Raw genomic sequence first — 19,133 nt, forward strand, 5'->3', positions numbered from 1 at the left:
GAGAGGGGCAGGGGTGAGCCAGTCCACGACCCATGGGCTGCTCGTGAGAGGGAAATGAGAATAGGACCTTTGAGGACCAGACCCAGGAAGATGGGCTCAAGGGCACTGAGAGGCAAGGCAGGGTCCAGGGAGGACGGAGGGAAATCAGAGCGTCCAGGGAGGCGGGAGGTGGCCTGCTGCACTGGGGGGCTTTGTCTCTCCTCCCCAGGAGCCTCGGCTTGAGCGTGGAGATGGGAGGAGGCTCCGAGTGACATTGTTGGGACTGTTTCTAAAGGTGAGGTCTGTAGGCCTTCCTCTTCAGATGGGGGCCTGAGACTGACTTCTACAAGGGACCTGATGGCAGTGACTCTTTAGGGACTGGATCACCATCTCTCCCTGTCCTTCTGGGTCCACGGTCGGCTTCCTGTTCGTTCTCCTTTCCCACCTCACCTTTCACACTTTCACAGGAACTTTCTCTCACTTTATTGAAGAGAGGCTTGTCCCTCCCTTATCCTGGGACATTGTCCCGAGTTGGGGAGCTAAGGGGAGTCCTGACATTCTGCTTCCCTGGAGGCTTCCTTGGTGACGGTCAAGACCATGCTAATTCTTTCTTTACCCTCGTCCTTATTCCTATTAAGACAAGACACTTTGGCCCCTGTTGGGATATCCTGAGGCCAGAGAGTCAAGAACTTTATTAATCAGGTTGCACTCCAGCTCTGTTACAAAGATCGAGCTAAACCCGCAGCTCTAAGTTTTAGCAAAAATATATTCAGAGCTAGTGACCAAACAAAAGCCTTTCTAATTCAAATGGAAGTACTCATGCCTGGGGCATCCACGGGAGGCTTCGTTGCGTGTGTAGTGAGGTGCTCTACGGGCAAAGGTGGGGCGAACTTTCCAACAGCTCACTTTCCGCAAACCTTTCTGGACACAGCGGCTGACCGAGGTGCCTCCAAGTGGAAAACGCCACAGACACCACTGGTAATGCCTTTTTGATAAACTTCACGGAAATGGTGAAAGAAAAGCAAAGGCTGTGGTAAATTCAGTGTGTCCGGTACTTTGCTTTGAAAAAGAATGAAGGAGGCCCTAATCATTCCATCAGCCGGCGGGCTGATAAGGTGGTTTATCTCTATGTGATTTTTTTGCACACAACTTGGAAGGAGTTCAAGATGTCAGCGGTGCTGCTAGCACGACATTCTGTTCCGGGTACTTACGCCCGTGTGACGAACTTCCCAGCACTTCCAGCTTTAGAAACCAAACTTGTAATAGAATTGACGCTGAGATCTACCTCATTCCAGCAATTTGTGCTGGTCTTGAATACAGGCATCAATTTTTTTAAAATGAAGAGCCTCATTCTTTTCATTCAGATACTCAATTCTAATACAATGTTAATTTTGGTTCAAAATTATCATAAAACTTATATTCCATTAGTCAATTGCTTGTATCCAGATGTGACAATAAAAAGGATCTTTTGACTAAATCAAACCTATGAACCTTATATCCAAGGAACTTTTTTTTTTTTTGATACCGGGGATTGAACCACTGAGCCACATCCCTATCCCTCTTTATATTTTATTTAGAGACAGGGTCTCACTGAGTTGCTTAGCACCTCGCTAAATTGCTGAGGCTGGCTTTGAACTCATGATTCTCCTGCCTCAGCCTCCCTAGCTGCTGGGATTATAGGCATGCACCATTGCACCTGGCTCAAGGAAATTTTTAAAAATAAAATTGATGAAACATTCTACATTTTTACTTATGGCAAGTGTTAAAATTTTTCTTAATTGGAAGGTCATTAGTCTGAGCCGCCTCCAGCACCTTGGCTTCCTACATAAGCAAACCAAAGTAAGATGAAACTTAATTCAACCAAACAGTGAGTGACTTCTAACCAGGGGCCTTCCGCTGGATCACACTGGAATTAGACACACTTGTCCTGGCTAGATCCAGTCAGGTGCCTTCTTTCCTCTGCGTCTGCATCACCCACAGAAGCCTGCTGTCAAGCTGCTACCCCGAGCTCTGAACCTCTCCTGTTCCGAGTGCTGCCCGATTCATGAAGCACGCTTTGCTCAAATAAACCCTACTAAATCAACTCATCTGATTTTGGCAGGAGCCCATAAAAGCTTTAAGTGTTAAAAGATAGAATTCGGGGATAAAATGCTGTGAGGGAAATAAAAGGGCCCTAAAATACCAGGAGAAAAAAGTATGAGGTCAAATTTCCCAAGAGTTGAGGAGATTGTTTAGGTATTTTTCAGAAGGCTGGGGGTGGGCATTGAATGTGTAATGGTTTTTTATTTTTTTATTTATTTTTAGTTTTTTTTTTTTTGTGGTGCTGGGGATTGAACCCAGGGCCTTGTGTGTGCGAGGCAAGCACTCTACCAACTGAGCTATATCCCCAGTCCTGCAGTTTTTTCAAATACAGGATTTATTGACTTTGCAAATGTTTTAAATTGCAATGAAAAATTTTAGATGGCGACTAAGAGATATACAAGGAAACAGGCAGTATTTCTGTGCAGGGTCAAGTTTGAGGACCTCGAGGAAGTCCTTAGTCACCTGTGGCCTTGACAGAGGATGCAGAGCAAAAGCCCAGCCAGCCTGGCAGGCGCTTCGCCCGCAGCCCTGCTCGCCTGTGCTGTGGGGCAGGCACACGACAGCTTAGGGCAGGTAGGTGACAAAGGACTCTGGCTCCTGCTCAAGAACACATCAAGGTTGTAGTGGCCTTTGTGGGAGACAGAGGGGAGCTGGCAGCGGTCTCTGGGAGTTGAGAAGACCACCTGGGGCTCTCACAGCCGTGGCTACAGGGCTCCTTTCTAAGGCCTGGTTTCTTCCTCCTCTGCCAGTAGGCAGGACAGACTCCCCTCTCTGGGCTGCTTCAGGGACTTCTGAGGCAATCTGAAGGAAGGACTCACCTCAGTTCCTAGGATAAGGTGAACCACGTGAAAACACCCACCTCTGGCCAGCTCTGACCTCCACGATGGCATTTCATATGGTCCCTCCTGTAACTGATGGCCGCCGCTGTATTCTTTGCTCTGATGCGACGCTGACTAATGCACGAGGCTGCCTGAGCATGTGCCCTTGACTCGCCACCCATGGAGGAGAGCCCAGGGAAGAAGGGACCCCCTGTCTCAAAGACACAACAATGCCATTCAGGGAGGGCACTGGTGACGGGTGGAACCCAAAATGAAACCTGTTTACAAAGCACAGGGACAAGCCGAGCCAGGAGCAGAGCATCCGCAGTCCGGCGGCTGCTAGGACAGAGGCTGGCATTTCCTGAGTGCGCCCCGAGTCCTCTGCGCAGCCCTGGGCCACAAATCACCGGTGAGGTAGCAGCATTATGATTCCCACGTATATTTTTCATATTCGATCTTCCTACGTTGCCTAGGCTGGCCTCAAACTCCTGGGCTGAAGTGATCCTCCTGCCTGGGCCTCCCGAGTGGCAGGGATCACAGAGGTGCCCCGCTGCATCCGGCTGTGCTGTCCTGAGTGCATACAGTGGGAGGGGTTTACAGGTGACAAAGTAAGCCTCAGAGAAGCGAAATAACTTAAGGAGGGTAAGGACAGGAGGACCTGAAACTGCAAGTCTGACTTCTGGCCTCCTGGTGACCGTGCTGTCCCACAGGCTCCATGGTGCTGAGGTATCTTCCTGAGGGGACAAAGTGAACTAGGAGAGACATACCCACTGTAAGAGCAGTGCCCCCCCCCAGTGAATGACACAGGCGGCTGAGGTTTCTTTCGAAAGCCATTTCCACACATAGTCATCTCCGTGCATAATAAGCAGGTACAGACAGCCGCCATCAGTGAGAGACAGACAGACATACTCATGCCTTCCATGTGGGCCTCTCAAAGAGCCTCATCAAGGCTAATTATGCCTCCAAACCCTTGTAAGGTGATGACTGGCTCCATCTTACGAGCATTTACAGTCTGGCAAAGAAGCCGCCACCGTCCGGGTCACACAGTTTGCACACACCTGTTAGCCTCCCTCCAGCGCCTGGCCCAGGGTGATCTGAAGATCAGAAGAATCCTCCCCGCAAGCGTCTCCTCCAACCCTCAGAGCCTGAAACTGGGGGACTGGTGGTTCTGGGGTCAGGGAGTGGAGGACAGGGGCAGCACCAGCCAGCTTGCTCCTCAGGACCTGCTGGCTCCTTGCTTGCCAAAGGGCGACCTGGTTCTCACGGAGGTTAAAGTGGGAGGTGCTTGTGAACAGAGTAGCCTGTGAACAAACTCTGAACCTGGATTTGACCTTGGAATCTGGATTTGACCTTGGAATCAGGACTCTCTTAAGAAAAGGTACAGACAGGAATAAGCAGTTCCCTGCAGGTGGGCGGGGAGGAGGGATGGGACCTGGGTAGTGAGAACCGCTTCTTGGAGAATGCAGGCCAGTGTCTTCACTGGGGACATTTAGGTCCCCGACATTGTCCCTGCAATGTCAGATGGGCAGATTTTTCTGAGGAAACACCTAATCCAAGTTCCTGACCATTGCTCAGTTTCTTGGGCAGAGGTTAGATCTCTGCTGATCCGGGGGGAGCAAATGCCATGCTCCCCATGTGGACTGGTACTTGAGGCGGCGCAGGACTAGGTCAAAGTCAGACCGAGCGGGCGGCAGGCCAGGCTGAGCGCGGCTCTTCCCCTGCCACTCTATCCCACGATATTTTCCTGGTGAGGAGAGAGGCCTCCCATCCATCGGGATCCTCATATTTAGGGGAACGTACATCACCTGCATGGGACACCTGGAGAACGCAGGGGCTCTATCCCATACAGGGATGTGAGGCACACGCTAGGACTCAGGGTCACTCCACTCATGTGACCCTAACCCCCACGGGACTATATCATGAGAGCAGGGCACGGGTTGCAACGTCACATGACATGGCCAATACTGACACAAGCCCAGCTGTTCCTAGGGTTTACCTTTATTATCATCATCATGAATGACAACTCCAAGGCCCTCTGACTCTGATGTTTTCTGACCTAAGAACTGATCTTTTACCAACTATAACTCTGAAAAAAAAAAAAAAAAAAAAAAAAAAACTGTCCTCCAAAAGGCAGCCCGAAGTCAGAGAGAAGAAACCTCGAGTAGATATTGGATTCCAAGTGGCAGCTCAGCCCAGACCTGCTGCTCCTGAGGTCTGCCTGCTGTCTGCCTCCAAGAGCCTCTTTTAAACACCGTGGTGACGAGCCGCCATCACTTGAGATTTCAGCTCACCTCCCACAGTGCCTTGGGCTTGGAAGTGCAATCTGGTAAGTACAAAGTCCTGCCTCCTGGCTGGCTCTGAGGGCGCACCGCTTGGGCTAACCAGACCCGGCTACACCTGCCATCTGGCCTCAGGCCACCTCCCTGATGCTCACCTTCTCCGGCAGGTGAGTCATTACCTTCCCTGTGGTTGTCATGTCCACATTTAATCACTAACGTCAGGGAGCGGGAAGGGTCTCACAGAGTACCTGGCACAACATGAGCAGCACAGTGTGGTGGCGAGGACCAAGGACCTCGGCAGTGCACAGACTTGATGTGAACCCCAGCTTTACTACCTGCTGACTGTGTGGCCTCAGGCCAGTAAACGGACCTCTCAGTGCCAGTTTCTGCACATGTAGAATGGGGTCCTATCAGAATCCACCTCATGGGGCTTCCGTGAGGATTAGCATTATCACGTAGCAGTCAACACTCGACAAGTTTTCACTAGGGTCGCTATGCTAGTAATCGTTAATCATGGATAAAGGACCCAAGTCTTCCTGCCAGGAAGACCGAGAAGGTCTTCATGGAAAAGAACTGAAAGGGTGGGTGGGGGTGCTGGGCAGAAGCAGGGAGTGGCACGGGCTGTCGGTTCACGTCACCTCTCAGCCACCCTACAGGCTGGAGTTAACACTGACAGGCAGAGGGCTCGCCCGACATTCCCCAGGGGCATGGCAGAGAGCAACTGAGCTGGGATTTGAACTCAGGTCTTGGTGAGTCCAGGGTCCTTGCTCTGAACCCCCTGCTTGTTCAGAACTTTGTGCCAAGTCCTGTCCTGAAGGAGAGGTACTGTGTTAAGGTATCTCCCCACTTCCCTCCTGGACTCCCCGAGGGAAGCTGCACCTCCGATGACCGTGTGGCAGCTCGCGTTCCACCAGCGCCTGGCGGACTCAGCAGGCTGCAGCCAAAACGCCTAGTCGCTGCCTAGAAGAAACCGAGGCCTGCAGTTTCCTGAATGGCAGTGACCTGCTGGGGCAGACGCCCTCCTGGCTGTAGCACCCTCTCCCAAAACCAGGTTTCAGGTCCTGTTGGGCGGGTGGCAGGCAGCGCCTCATCCACCAATCAGGCTAGACTTGGGGCCACTCAGTGCTTTCCCTGTCCCAAAAGTGACAGGAGACTTGAGGGCCTTCCCAGCCCACACGCCGCTCCTCTCGAGGTGCCCATAATGGTGGAGCCCCAGAAACCAGGCTTGTTGGGTGGTCCCAGCCCCTGGCCAGCCCCACCCTCCCGACCACCACTGACTGGACCGGAGAAGGCAGTGACCCACTGGAGGCCACCAGGTGTTCCTGCTTCTGAAGCGGGCGTGAGTTCCCACCTTCCAGGCCCCCTGGCCCTCCTGCTCCGGAGGGTTGAGCCACACTACAGCCTTATAATTCCCCCTCCACCTCAGCTTTTCTGAAATAGGTTTTTATTCTTTGCACACAAAATGGCCTTGACAAAAATCAAGGTGGAAGGAGAGCGTCTCCCTGCAACCCCTCCCTCCATCCCCAGGCAGAAGGAGCCACACCTCCCCTGACTCCACCTCCTTCCTCCTGTGACCTTGGCCTTTCTGAGCTAAGTGCCTCCCATGGGCCTCGCACACGGCCAGGACTGGGTGAGGTGGTCCACACAGGTGGCTGAGGGGCACGACCACCACGCTTCAGATGAGACTGCAGGATCCCTGAGGTCACTGAGCTAGGAAGGAGCAGAGTCGGGACTCGAACCTGGATCTTCTTCCCCTGACCCCACCCGGTACCACCCTGGGCTCAAAACCAGCTGTTTGCATGCCGGTCTCCCTCAGTACTTCCACTCCTTGGCAGTCGCTGTGACTGACTGCCCTCCGCTCTGGCATGAAGATATTCCACAACAGCAATGGAACAGAATTCGTGATTTAAGTGGCGGTGCGCTAGAACTCCCGGCGAGGAGAGAGCCTGCCGCTTAGACGTCAGCCTATGGCCAAGCGCACCCACTGCGTTTTCTCATTTTCTGCATTCTAGGTGCCCTGGCAGTTCCGGCTTTGCCAATGGGGGAGAGGTGGACCCTCCCCAGCCAGCGAAGTCTCAGCACAGCGAAGGAGCCGCCTCCCCATGCTAACTAGCCACTACAGAGCCCACCCCCCAGCCGCTCCTTTTCCAAACTCTCATCCTGTCCGTGTTTCCCCCGCCCTAAATCAACATGGGGCCAGGCACCAGACAACTGAGGGAAGTCCCCATGTCCCAGAGTCTGCTGGAATTTTTCAAGTTAGCCAGGCCTTCCATGTCACCCCGCCCTGCCCTGCCTTCTCCTGGACATCACAACCAAGGCTCTGGTCAGGGCCTTCCTCGCTGTCTGTGCCCGCCACTGACCCTGGAGCTTCCCCCTTGGCCCTGCATGGCATGGTGTGGCCCCTTCTCCTGGGGAACAATCTGCTTTCAGTGGCACCAGCCTCTCCACACTGTCACTATACGCGAGGCCCAGGCGTGACTTGGAGAACAGCTTCTGTCGCGACACCGACGGCTGCCCATTAAGACTCTAAAAACCAAAAAGCACGTGGACCGTTCCTGCTGTGTCGCAGGAGTGAAGCGCTCAGCACCTGCAGGGCTGAGGCCTGGAGCCTTCACTCAGGCTGAGCCAGGGCTCCTGAACTTCCTCCAGGATCACTCCATGACTGCGCCTTGGTCAGTGTCTTTGAACTTGAGGGAGGGCAGTTACTCCTGGGCTGGGGAAGCGGCTGAGACGGGGAATAAGAAGACTTTGGGGACGACACTGCTCTTGATCTGCAGGCTGGCCAGGTGTGTGCACTCTGTTAAAGTTTCACACCTGGGGCTGGGCTGTGGCTCAGGGGTGGAGAGCTCGCCTGGCGTACGTGAGGCCCCGGGTCCCTTCCTCAGCATGGCATAAAAATGAATAAAGGTATGTGTCCACCTACAGTTAGAAGTATTTTTTAAAAACATTCACATCTAGTGCTATGATTTATGCACTTCTCTGTATGTATATTTCAATAAAATGGTCAAGAAAAATGTTCCCTGGACTGGGGATGTAGCTCAGTGGCACCTGCCTAGCCTGTGTAAGACCCTGGGTACAGCCCCCAGCACCACATTAACAAAGAAAAAAAGGAAAAAAAGTTAGTCTTCTGACTTGTGGCCTGAGATGATCGACTTCTCAGGATGAAGTCGGGGGTGGGGGACTGAGGGCTTAGAGCCCCTCCTGCAGAAGTTCCCACACCTGGCTGATCAGCTGCGTCACCTAAGGAGCTTTTATAAAGTGCAGACTCAGGGTTTCTAGCCTAGATATGCTCAGCCTCCATTTGCAGGTGGGTAAAGAAGAGGCGGAGAGACCTGTATATTTTAGAGCTTCCCCAGTGCTTCCGGTGGCCAGCCAGGATTGGGGCGATTCATGAAGTGTGCCCTTCATTCTACAGAGACAGAAAGCGATGCATAGAGAGGGCATAAGACCTGCCTGAGATCACCCACCAGTGGAGCCTGCTGGGTGGCTCAGTCCTGCTGCACTGTCCAGCTCCAGGCAGGGTGGGTGGCTCCTGCGTGCACAGTCTGCTCGGCTCGCAGGCTGAACCAAACTGACAGAAGCCTTTAATCTCCCCCAGCGCCCCCTCTATCACTCCCTGCCTCGGACCCTCTTTGGCACGCAGGAGGGAGCTGTAGCAAAGAGGGGGCTGGGCGAGGAGCCGAATGCCAGGGAGGGAGTGCCCTGCAGCGCACGGGTGAGGAGCAGGGTGCCAACGTCAGCCTGACCCCCGTTTAAATCCTGGTCATCCTGGGCCATCGCGTCACCTCTCTGAGGTGGGGATAAAAGGTAACAGCAAGTGTGTGGTAACCCTGGTCACTTGGCATGAGTCACTGCTCTAAGTGCTTCACCTGGCTGAATTCAACTCATGCCCGTGACGGCCAGGACCTGGGGACTACTATTACCCCATTTTACAGATGAGGAACACTGTGGCTGCTTTCAGTGTTATGGTGAAGATTACCTGAGAAAATACATTGGAAGAACTAGCAGGGTGCCTGGGCAGAGTACAGAGCTCGATACATATTAGTTATCTTTATCCAGAACTAGTATATTATGGTTCTGCTTCTCAACTTGCAACCTATGTCACTTGCTACGTACGTCACTTCCCATCTCTCAGCCTCATTTTCCCAGTCCACAAAAGGAGAAGGTCTGAGATGACCTCTAAAGTCTTCATTGGCTCCAGTGTATTATCAGTCTCTGATTGATCCAGAAGAAAAAAAGCCTTAAAATCCAAGATGCTGCATTCATAGGTATTTAGAAATATGGACATTTGGCATTAGAAACCCTTTAATTTAAAAAAGGCTCATTCCCTTTGACCTAGTCATGGTAGCTGTCTGAATATATCTAAGAAAACAGAGATGAACACAAAGATTTACATTCTGTGCCTGTCATCGTTTGTGGTCACCCCAGATTAGAAAGGACCTGCCTATCCAACAATAGGGGGTGTGTCATGCAAATTTTCCTACAGCAGCTCACCAGGTTCTGGGGCAATCATTCAAAAAGCATGCTTTCATTCACTCTCCCAGTCATGGGGAAATATTCCACAAGATAGGTTAAGTGAAACAACCAAGATCCAAAACCTCAGTACAACATGGTCCCAAATCCATAATACCAGAAAAAAATAAAGGAGATGAATTATGAACAGCAATTGCCTCGGAGTATTGGCGTATGTGATTTTTTAAAAATCAAACCTTCTAGGTGGTAATGCATTGCCTTCCCCCACTTTTATGATGTTTCCCTATTATTATTATTATTATTATTATTATTGGTACTGGGGATGGAACTCCAGAGCACTTAATCACTGAGCCACATCCCCAGCCCTTTTTCTGGGTGTGTATTTTTTATTTAGAGACAGGGTCTCGCTGAGTTGCTTAATGCCTTGCTAAGTCGCTGAGGCTGGCTTTGAACGCATGATCCTCCTACCTCAGCCTCCTGAGCCTCTGGAATTACAGGCGTGTGCCACCGCGCCTGGCTCGACCTCCCTATTTTTAGGGGTTTTATTGAGCATTTCCTTTCTCTTGATCCCTGTTTCCCTGCATGTCTGTTTCTGCCTGGAACAGGCATGCACACCCTGGATACATCAGCCAGTCAAAGCTGAGATGTGTTTTTCTTGTTTGAAAAATGCAACATTCCAAAAGCAAAAGAAAAGTCCTTGCCTTGTAGGAGAAGGAAGCCTCGCTGGCCGAGCTGGCGCTGCTGGTGGGCAGGAGCTGCTGCAGCTGCAGGCCTGTGCGCTGGGCTCCGTCCATGGCGCCCTAGTGGCACATTCCACAGGGCCTGGCGCGGAGCTGGAGCTGGGGTTAGGCGGGGCGGGCACGGGAAGCCATCGTCCCTCGCGATGCTCACCTCCTCCTGGCAGCCATCTCTTCCTCACGCCAAAACAGCACTCGAGGCTCTTCGGGCTGCTCTACAGCTTTCTCTCGGCTTCCCTGACTGAAGAGCCAGTTTCTGTCTCTCCCAAGCAGACAGACGACGGTGCGCTTCCTGATTCTTGCAGGCTCTAGGGTGGTGCAGAGGAACATTAAAAATGCATGCAGAGTGAAACACAGTCGCAGCTTTGTCACCTGAGAGCACCGTTAGGACCAACACTGGTCAGGAGAGGTGGGGGCATTTGAGACACTGTATATCATACCTTTGGCCCCCTTAATGCTCATTCACCCCAGAAGCCTCCTGGGCCCTTGGCAACTCTTTCCTACTCTCCTTGCTTCCTCCTCCCATACCCTAAACTTCAACCCTCTACTTTATAGGCTCTTTTTTTTTTTTTTTTTTTGTGGTGGTGGGGATTGAACCCGGGGCCTTATGCTTGCAAGACAAGCACTCTACCAACTGAGCTATATCCCCAGCCCTACTTTATAGGCTCTTAAGGATGGAAGTAGAATCCTGCCTACAACCACTTCTCCAAGTCTCAAAAAAGAAAAAGAAAAAGAAAAAAAAAAATCCCATGACCACCAGAGGGAATCACGTGGGTCCCAACTTAGGACCATGGAAGATGGAAGAATTGACAGGGCCAGCCTGGCATTGATGAGGTGACCCTGGACAGGGAGGCAGAAGTCCTGAATGATGGGGTCACTTTGCTTCTTGGAGACTCAGCTGTCTCTTCTGTAAAGTGGGCTAATAATGTGGCCTTAAGTTAAACCAGTGGTGATGATCATCCCTGTTAGCTCCATTGGACTGGTTTTTTCAGTCTTTCTCAAACTTTGCTACCAAACAGAAAAGAAAATATCCTAGTGGTCTGAAGGGTGTGGCCAAAACCCTACCACGTGCAAGGAAAAACAAAACCCAGATCCAGCACACGCACAAGAAAAACTCCAAACAAAATTCGTGTGAATTTGGATATTTGCTTTAATATAAAAATAGATTGCTTCTGATCTGCCATGGTTTACCTTCTCTGGGTGCTTTAACTTTTTAGGCAGCTTCTTGAGCTATAACAGATGGATACTCATGTTCCTAACCCACAGGGCTGGTGTGAGAATTTGATGCAATAAGGCACGTAGAACGCATGCCCAGCAAATGGTCAATCAATGTCAGCTGTTACTAGTTTTAATTTTATTCTCACCATTTTGATCATTTAATTTACTCGTGCATATTCCTTCTGTTCTCTCATGTGACCATCCATGAGATAGTTATTAAGGCTCGTTGTGTGTTAAACAGGCTCAGTTTCTGCCATGCCCCCAGGCTTTAGAAAACTACCTGTCCTAGAGTTTCTAGTGCCTTCTGCCATCTCACACTAAGCCAGGAATGCTGGTTCCTGGTGTGAAGAGCACATGCCTAGGAAACAGGGAGAACACCAAGTCCAGCACCTAGGGGACACCAGAGGCAGCCTTGGTGCCATGGCATCCACGGGACCATCTGGCCTGAGTCTCACTTTGACAACGGGCCTTGGAATTAAACTAATGCTGCTGGCGCCTCCAGTTGAAGCAGTATTCACACACATGCGCTCACCAGGTAACGCCAGAACTCACATCCAATAACCAGACTTCCCTGCCTGTAAAGCCCTATGAATATGGGTTTGCAAAATTATAGGGGAAGCATAATTATTCTTCACTAGACTTTTGTGTGTGTGAAAAGCATTATTGTGTAGTATTGCTATATTCTTGCCTTGGCATTTTTTTTTTAACATAACAAGAGTTTCTTAGAACGGAAGAGTGGTGCAGGGTTCTTTCTGCCTCTGAGAGAGTCTGGGAAGCATCCAAGCTGGAGTTGAAGGGGCACTGGATCCCGGACTCCAGGAAGGCTTGCGAATCCCCTATTCAGCTGCTCCCTCCTGAGATCTAGCCCAGAGTCTGGAAAAGTGACTTGCACAGGAGTCTGCTGGCTGACTAAACACAGGCCTGCTGAGCAGCTGGTGTGCTGTGGCCACCTCAAAGAGTGCCTTACCCAGCCCTAATCAGCCACAACTCCAGAGCACAACAGATAGCCTAGCCCCACCCACAGGATGTCAGAGAAAGCACACAGGCCTTGGGGACCTGCAAAAGGGGGTGGCAGGAATCCAGGCCTCCGAACCGCCTTTAGGCCATCTGCTTTTCTAGTATTGCTTTTGATTGTAGTGTTTTAATTGGCTTTTAAAAAGCAGCTTCCCATTCTCTCTGCCTCAGACTCCCCTGGCCTCTGAGGCATCTCCTGCAAAGATAGAGAGGTCTCCTCAGCTGGGTAAGCATTTTGCCCAGCTGGGAAGGCCTTTGAACTGAAAGACTCAGTGGAACTCTGCAAGCTGTACTCCCTTAGAAGGCGCACATTCTTTGCCTGGTGGCTCTCTTTTCCATTTCAAAGCACTTTTCCAGGACTAACATATGTCCAAGCGGCAAGCAGCCAATGCTGTGTTGCCAGGCAGCCCACAGTTTGAGTACATGGTCACTGACCCAAGAAATAAAGAATTTGCTAGGTGCTAGCTTCCACTTCAACCCCAAGCCCTGATCTCAATGAATGATTTCACAGTCCCAAGAGCAGATTCTTCAGAGGGAAGAACCCTAGCTTGTGCCTGCTAAGAGTAGGGTTTGTATTAGAATTTGGCTCTAAATGAAAATATAAATAAAACATGCTCTTTCCCACCACCTGACGATTCAGCTTCTGGCTGGAGAATGTCAACTCCATGCCAAGCTTTCCCCTTCCTGGGCTTTGGCTCATTGAAGGGTTACAGCTTCAGTCCCCTCCCATGGAGCTGGAAATTCCACACCTGTGTTCCAGCCGCCGCCGTAGACCAAGAATTGCCTGCCTCATCCCACCTGCTAACTCCGACTGCTATTTCCAGGATGCCCGAGCCGGCAAGTGCAAGAGTCATTGTGGCAAAGTTACTGCGTTTCGCTTCCTGGAAGACCGGCATCGCCTTTACTAAGGCCAGCTCGTGCCCACTCTCCTCTCACCCTCGATGCAGAAATGGGAAGAGGAAAGGGGAAGAAAAAAAAAAAAAAAAAAAATCGGAGGCAACAGGACCCAAACCGACAAGGCTGGCGACGGCAAGGAGGGAGGGTATTTATGGTAGGGGATATGAGCTGATGACAAATGTATTGCTTTTCCTGTTAAACGAAAGCTGAATTCGAGTCCCCTTTCTTCCCAGTCTTAATCACGACTCACCGGCGGCGTTCCCTCGAAGATCCACCTGGCCGACGTTTCTGAGAAATGACTTGAACTCTTGGTACAACCCGGAGGCACAGCCTCCTTAATTCCTTCCCAACTCCGAGCTGCCGGGTGCTGCAGTGTTTTGCTTTCAAAAGTCACAATTTGATTTGTCTGGCATCCTGTCGATCAGAAGCTGGCGGGGATTTCACGCAGGCGAGTGGTTGTGAAGAGGGATGGGCGGGACATCCTCCGGTCATTGGCTGTGCGGCTAAGCTTGCTTGAAGCGTGGGGGAGAGACCCGGGGACCCAGCTGGGCGCTCACCTGGCGGGGTCCCCTCTAGTGGCCAGAGGAGGAACGTTGGAGCAACCTTCCTGCCCTCTTCCGGCAGTGCAGGAGCGCTCAGGTGATTGCTCACCTCCACCTGCCCGACAGGTGTCCTTCCTTCTTGTCCTCACGCCCACCTCGCGTGCTCCTGCTATTCCCGCAGTCCACGTCCCCCCGTGCTAAACGTCCTTCAAGACGCAGCTGCCCTCAAAGCCCTCGAGTGTACTGCCCTCGGGTCCCACCTATTGTCTGTGCTCCACACCACACTTCCCAGCACGTCCGCAGCTCAATACAGAAGGACGACCGTGAGCCTTCCACCCGATTGCTGTCCCCACCCCCGTGTTAGCTGTAATAAATAGCATGTGGCGCTGTGCAGAGGACAAGACGCTCTTCACCACATACACATTTTCATGCACAGGCTTTTTGCTTCAGATCCTCACAGCCACTCTGAGGGACACTGAACTCACGCCCATTTTACAGACGAAGAAATGACATTTGGGAGAGAGCTCAACGACGAGAAAGAACCAGTTCTGGGTTCAGATCCTGGGGCAGGGAGAGCTCAGAGGGAAGACCCGAGAGGAGGGGGAGAGCGCACACTGTAGGAACTACCCAAAGGCCGGCGGGGCGGATGGAAGATTTCCTGGGGCGCCGGTACTAGGAGCTGAGACCCAGGAACGCGCCAAGGACAGCTTATGATGTGTCTGGATTCCGTCCTAAATTTAAAGAGAACCATTGAGTAAGCAGGGAAGCGACAAGGTCACCGTGACCTCCTGAAGCGGGGTGGTGGGGTTGGCTTACTAAACGGCTGTACAGTTTCCCAATCGACATTCTGAGGTTTGCATTCATAACCAGGCTCCGACCGAGGGGCATTCTCTTAGGTTTATTCCTGGAAGTGGGATTTTGCGTGAGCAAAATTCCGAGGCTTTTGGGCTATCCCAAGATTTCTGAAGGCTCGCCTAGATAACGCTGAATTAGTGTCCCCACCGGTCTCGGGAATAATTAACCGGAACCCTGAATTTCTGGCAGCTTCCCTGCCGGATTTTGAAACGCCTCTAATGATTGGTCAATAACTTTCACGCTAAAGAAACGGAGGACACCATTGGCTGAAGGTAGCGAGCCGACTCCGAATGTTAGTCCTGTGGTTGCCACAGCAACCGGGAGGTTGGGCGGGCCAGATTCAGCCCCCCGGACCCACAGGTAGGAGGCGGTTCCAGTTGGGGACCCGTCCCTGAGGTCCTGAGGAGAACACCGCGCACCCCATGGGACGTCCACTGAGATCCGCAGCTCCCGGGTGCGTACGGAGTCCCTGTGCCCCTTCCTGGAGCTGAGCCCTCAGTGTCCCCGCCTGAAAGCGGTGACGACCGCGGCGCGCCTTCTCCTAGGTCCTGCGAGTGGCGTGGACACCTGATCCTTTGCCTCAGCCTTTGCAAGTGCACAGAGGTTTGGGGGTTCCGATGCCGGGTGGCGGGAGAACCTCACATTGCTGAGCTCTAACCCGGGTTCACCCAGCTCATCCGCTGCCCCTTCACAAATGTCCTTCCTGTTCAGGGATTGGATTTACCCATATATAAGACGAAAGGGTGAGACTGCAGTCTAGTGGTCACTAGTCAGCCGCTAGACACACTTCCAGCCCTCTGACACGCTTTCTTAGTCTAAAAAAAAAAAAAAAAAAAAAAAAAAATACCTAAGTGGTAATTAATCTGAGGGTGCTTTGAAAAATGTAAAATGCTCCCAAGATGCTTGATAGCATTACAACTAAATCGTTAAAAATCCACTGTAGTCAAAACTACTTATGCAAATTCCATAAAATTCCACATAAAGTAACAGTATACCTGGCTTAGTGTATGTACTTATATATCTTGATATATCAATGCTATTCCCATACACATATGCTATATATATTGATGTACCAATATATACTTATTATATTTTGATATACCCTGTACAGTAATATGTATAAATGTATGATATAATACTATAGTATAAACACAAAATATAATTATACTGTAGCTATATAATAACATTTGTAAAAAGAGATGGTAGAATGAAAGCAGCTTATTGTTACAATTATGTGAGTTAAATATAGAATCTAGTTCTGGGAAGACCATAAACAAATAATAATGTACAACATAATATTGGGTAGTGAAAAGTGCTTTCAAAGAAATAGAGGAAGGTGCTGGAGACAGATGGGGTAGTTCTTCTTAAGAGAGGCTGGTCAGGGAAGACATTCCTAAGAAGGTGTGAACAGAAACCTAGATGATTTTAATGACAGGAAAGCTGTCCATAGAGTGAGAACAGGTAGCCCCCATACCACAAGGAGCTATTACAGAAGCCTGAGACATTCTGGGGGAAGAGGATTAGTCTTTAGTCTTAACAGCTGCTTTTTCAAATTCTTGAAGTACAGTCATATAGGGCATCTTACTGTGACTCACAATGAGAAATGCACTTTACATTATGACCCCATGCACACAAAAATTTCACAAAGACGATAGACCCAAATTTTGAAAAAAAATCATCAATGTGGAAGAGAAATGAGACTTATTCTGAGTTGGTTTCAAGTAGTAGAAGTAGGATGGGTGAGAGAGTGAGAAACTGCTTTGATACAGGAAAGAACTTTCTAGCAATTAGAACTGCCCAACAGTGATGCCTCTGGAATTCTCAAACTGCATCTGCAGAACCTCAGTGTTCTGTGAGGATTTAAGACTGATGCAAATGTTTGCTTTGTATTTTGAAACTATACAATATCTAGCTTTTAAAAACCAACCATACTGACTCAAGTGTGGTAAATGTCAGACTTTAGCATGTTAACATTTAGTGTGTGCCACCGGAGAGCAGAGGTCAGGCTTCATGAGTTTGAAGGCTGATTCTACCCTGCTCCTCGTGTGATCTTGAACGAGTCACTTAACCCTTCCTTCTAAACTTCAGTCCTCTCGTGTGTAAAGCGGGTGATACTTCACTGGATCACGTTAGGACTGTATGAAGTATCTGTACAAGAGATACTTGTGGACTGTAAGTTCAATAAATGCTAGCTATTGTTTGCAGCTGTTAATACAAAATCTCTGTACCTATTAAAACCTAATGTTAAAAGAGCCTCCTGCAGGTCAGGCTGCATTAACTGCTTCAGTAGATCATCATGCGAATCCTCACAAGTATCCTGAGAGGGACGTGCTCTCATCCTTTCCAGTTTATGGAGGAAGAAATGAGCCCAGAAGTTAAACAACTCATCCCAAATCAGAGCTATTAAGTGGCAGGACTAGAACCTTGAACCCAGAACTAGATACTATACTGCTCCCACCTGGGAATCACTTGTCTATGAGTTGGTTGGGAGGAAAGTGTATCTTCACTGCTCTTTCTCAGATTCTAGGCCCATGACAACCTGTCATGAACAATTGTATAAACAAGTACCCCAGTGAGGCACCCCTGAGCAGCACTCCGTTCACACCTGGGCTGCACCAACTCCCCTCTCGACTTCACAGGTAGGTGGGGGAGGTAACGGTGCTGTCTCTCGGTGGCAGGGTTCGGGATTGTTTTTAATGTTTCTGTAATTTCTTACATTTACAGCATTTTGATAATTTGGATACATTGTTATTATAATGAGAAGTTAATTTTAATCACCTGTCATTCTAGAACACTGATGCATTTTTTAGTAAGTTTTATTGAAGTTAGGGAGGTAGATGGTTCTTATTGAAACAATACAGCCCTAAAGGTTTTGTGAATGCTGGTTGCTTTTCTAGACCCTTAAAGACCTGGTTGCAACGGAGTGGCGTTTGTGCTGTGATCATGATTGATTTGCTTCTGTTGTTTGGAATCTTTAATTTCTTGGAGGGTAATGCTAGTAATTCGATTAAATGTTACATTCTTAGTGTGGATTGTCAGCCAATAAAAGACTGAGAAACGTGACGGTGAGGGTGACAGAATGAAGTAAGGAATGAATACTTGGGTGAGAGGAGGGTCTAGTTTAGCATTAAATTATTTATTTCATTCTTCATTCATTAGTATTTGCAGATGGTGTGAGTTCTGTGGGTGGGGGGAATGGGCAAGGTCAAACCCAAGTCCACTCATGAGAAAAGGAACACTCTGGATATCAGAGTATTCATGCCAATGACCACCGAAAACTGGACAAATGTAACTCTTTTTAGACATGGGGAAACAGGCAGGTCACGCTGCAATTCCTGAGGTAGAAAAACAAGATGAGCCCTACGGTCGTCCCCACTTAGGCTGGGGACAGTTTCCAGGCCACCTCACAGGGGTTGGAGGGGGAGTTAAGGAGAGCTATGGATTTTGAATGTACTCAAAGGCCCATGGTTGCAGGCTCTGTCCCCAGACTGTGGCACTGTTGGGAGGTAGCAGAACCTTCAGGAGGTGGGACCTAATGAAAGGAAGTTAGATCACTGAGGGTGTGCCCTTGAAGAGGTATCCGGCCCTGGTTCCTTCCTGTTTCTCTTTGCTTCCTGTCTGCCATGAAGTGAATAGGCCTCCCCTGCCATGTGTTCCCACCATGACGTACTGTGTTGCCACAGGCCCAGAGCAATAGGGTCTAGCAGCTCTGGATTGAAACCTCTGAAACTGTAAGTCAAAGTAAACTTTTCCTCCTTTTAAGTTAATTATCTCAGGTATTTTGTCACAGTGACAGCAAGCTGACTAACACAAGGAGTTAGAGACCAGAGTTGAGGGAGGTCAAAGAATCCAGAATTTATAAGCTAGAATACCAGGGGTGGGGAACTGTAGAGAAAATACAGAAATCTAAAGAGGGGTCTCCCCAAGTCTTCAGCTGAATAATAATCTACTCATGTATGAAAAGAAACTAAGACTGGGGCAGACCTACCAGAAAATAGCAGGTTGAACACTTCCTGGGGCTATTCAGATGGGAGTATTTCATGTTCCCATAAAACGGAATGGAGAGGCATTGGATTAGAGAGGGGCTGGGGAGAGTCCACAGAAGTACATGCCCCAGTAGTGGAGACAAATTGTTCCAAGGATACAAGGTCACTTTTCAAAGTTTGAAATCCTGGAAGGATCAAGTAAATATACAGGTATCTAGAAGTATACCCGAGGCAGGGGGAATACAACATTCTT

At 49.8% G+C, this 19,133-nt stretch overlaps 2 protein-coding genes across 15 annotated transcripts in view; one reads left to right on the forward strand and one right to left on the reverse strand.

The window, feature by feature from the left end:
* Window positions 1-14,180, reverse strand: part of Nipal3 (NIPA like domain containing 3) — a 46,483-nt gene extending 32,303 nt beyond the window's left edge. Inside the window, exons 1-2 of one of the 2 annotated variants that reach the window (XM_047553162.1) lie at window positions 13,748-14,180; window positions 10,333-10,676 (exon numbers count right to left, since the gene is read on the reverse strand). In XM_047553162.1, coding sequence (XP_047409118.1) covers window positions 10,333-10,425 — 93 coding nt within the window. In that variant the 5' untranslated portion in view covers window positions 10,426-10,676; window positions 13,748-14,180. The remainder of the gene's footprint in view (window positions 1-10,332; window positions 10,677-13,747) is intronic. The other variant, XM_047553152.1, reaches the window with a different exon arrangement.
* Window positions 14,181-14,538: 358 nt separating this feature from the next.
* The window catches only part of Stpg1 (sperm tail PG-rich repeat containing 1), a 39,266-nt gene continuing 34,671 nt past the window's right edge, over window positions 14,539-19,133 (forward strand). For 6 of the 13 annotated variants that reach the window (XR_007104972.1, XM_047524828.1, XM_047524837.1 and 3 more), the window contains exons 1-2: window positions 15,221-15,348; window positions 17,415-17,533. The gene's annotated coding sequence lies outside the window, so the exon portion shown is untranslated. The other 7 variants (XM_047524792.1, XM_047524802.1, XM_047524782.1 and 4 more) reach the window with 7 other exon arrangements.

This window comes from Sciurus carolinensis, chromosome 1, assembly GCF_902686445.1.
Source record: "Sciurus carolinensis chromosome 1, mSciCar1.2, whole genome shotgun sequence".
Taxonomy (NCBI): domain Eukaryota; kingdom Metazoa; phylum Chordata; class Mammalia; order Rodentia; family Sciuridae; genus Sciurus; species Sciurus carolinensis.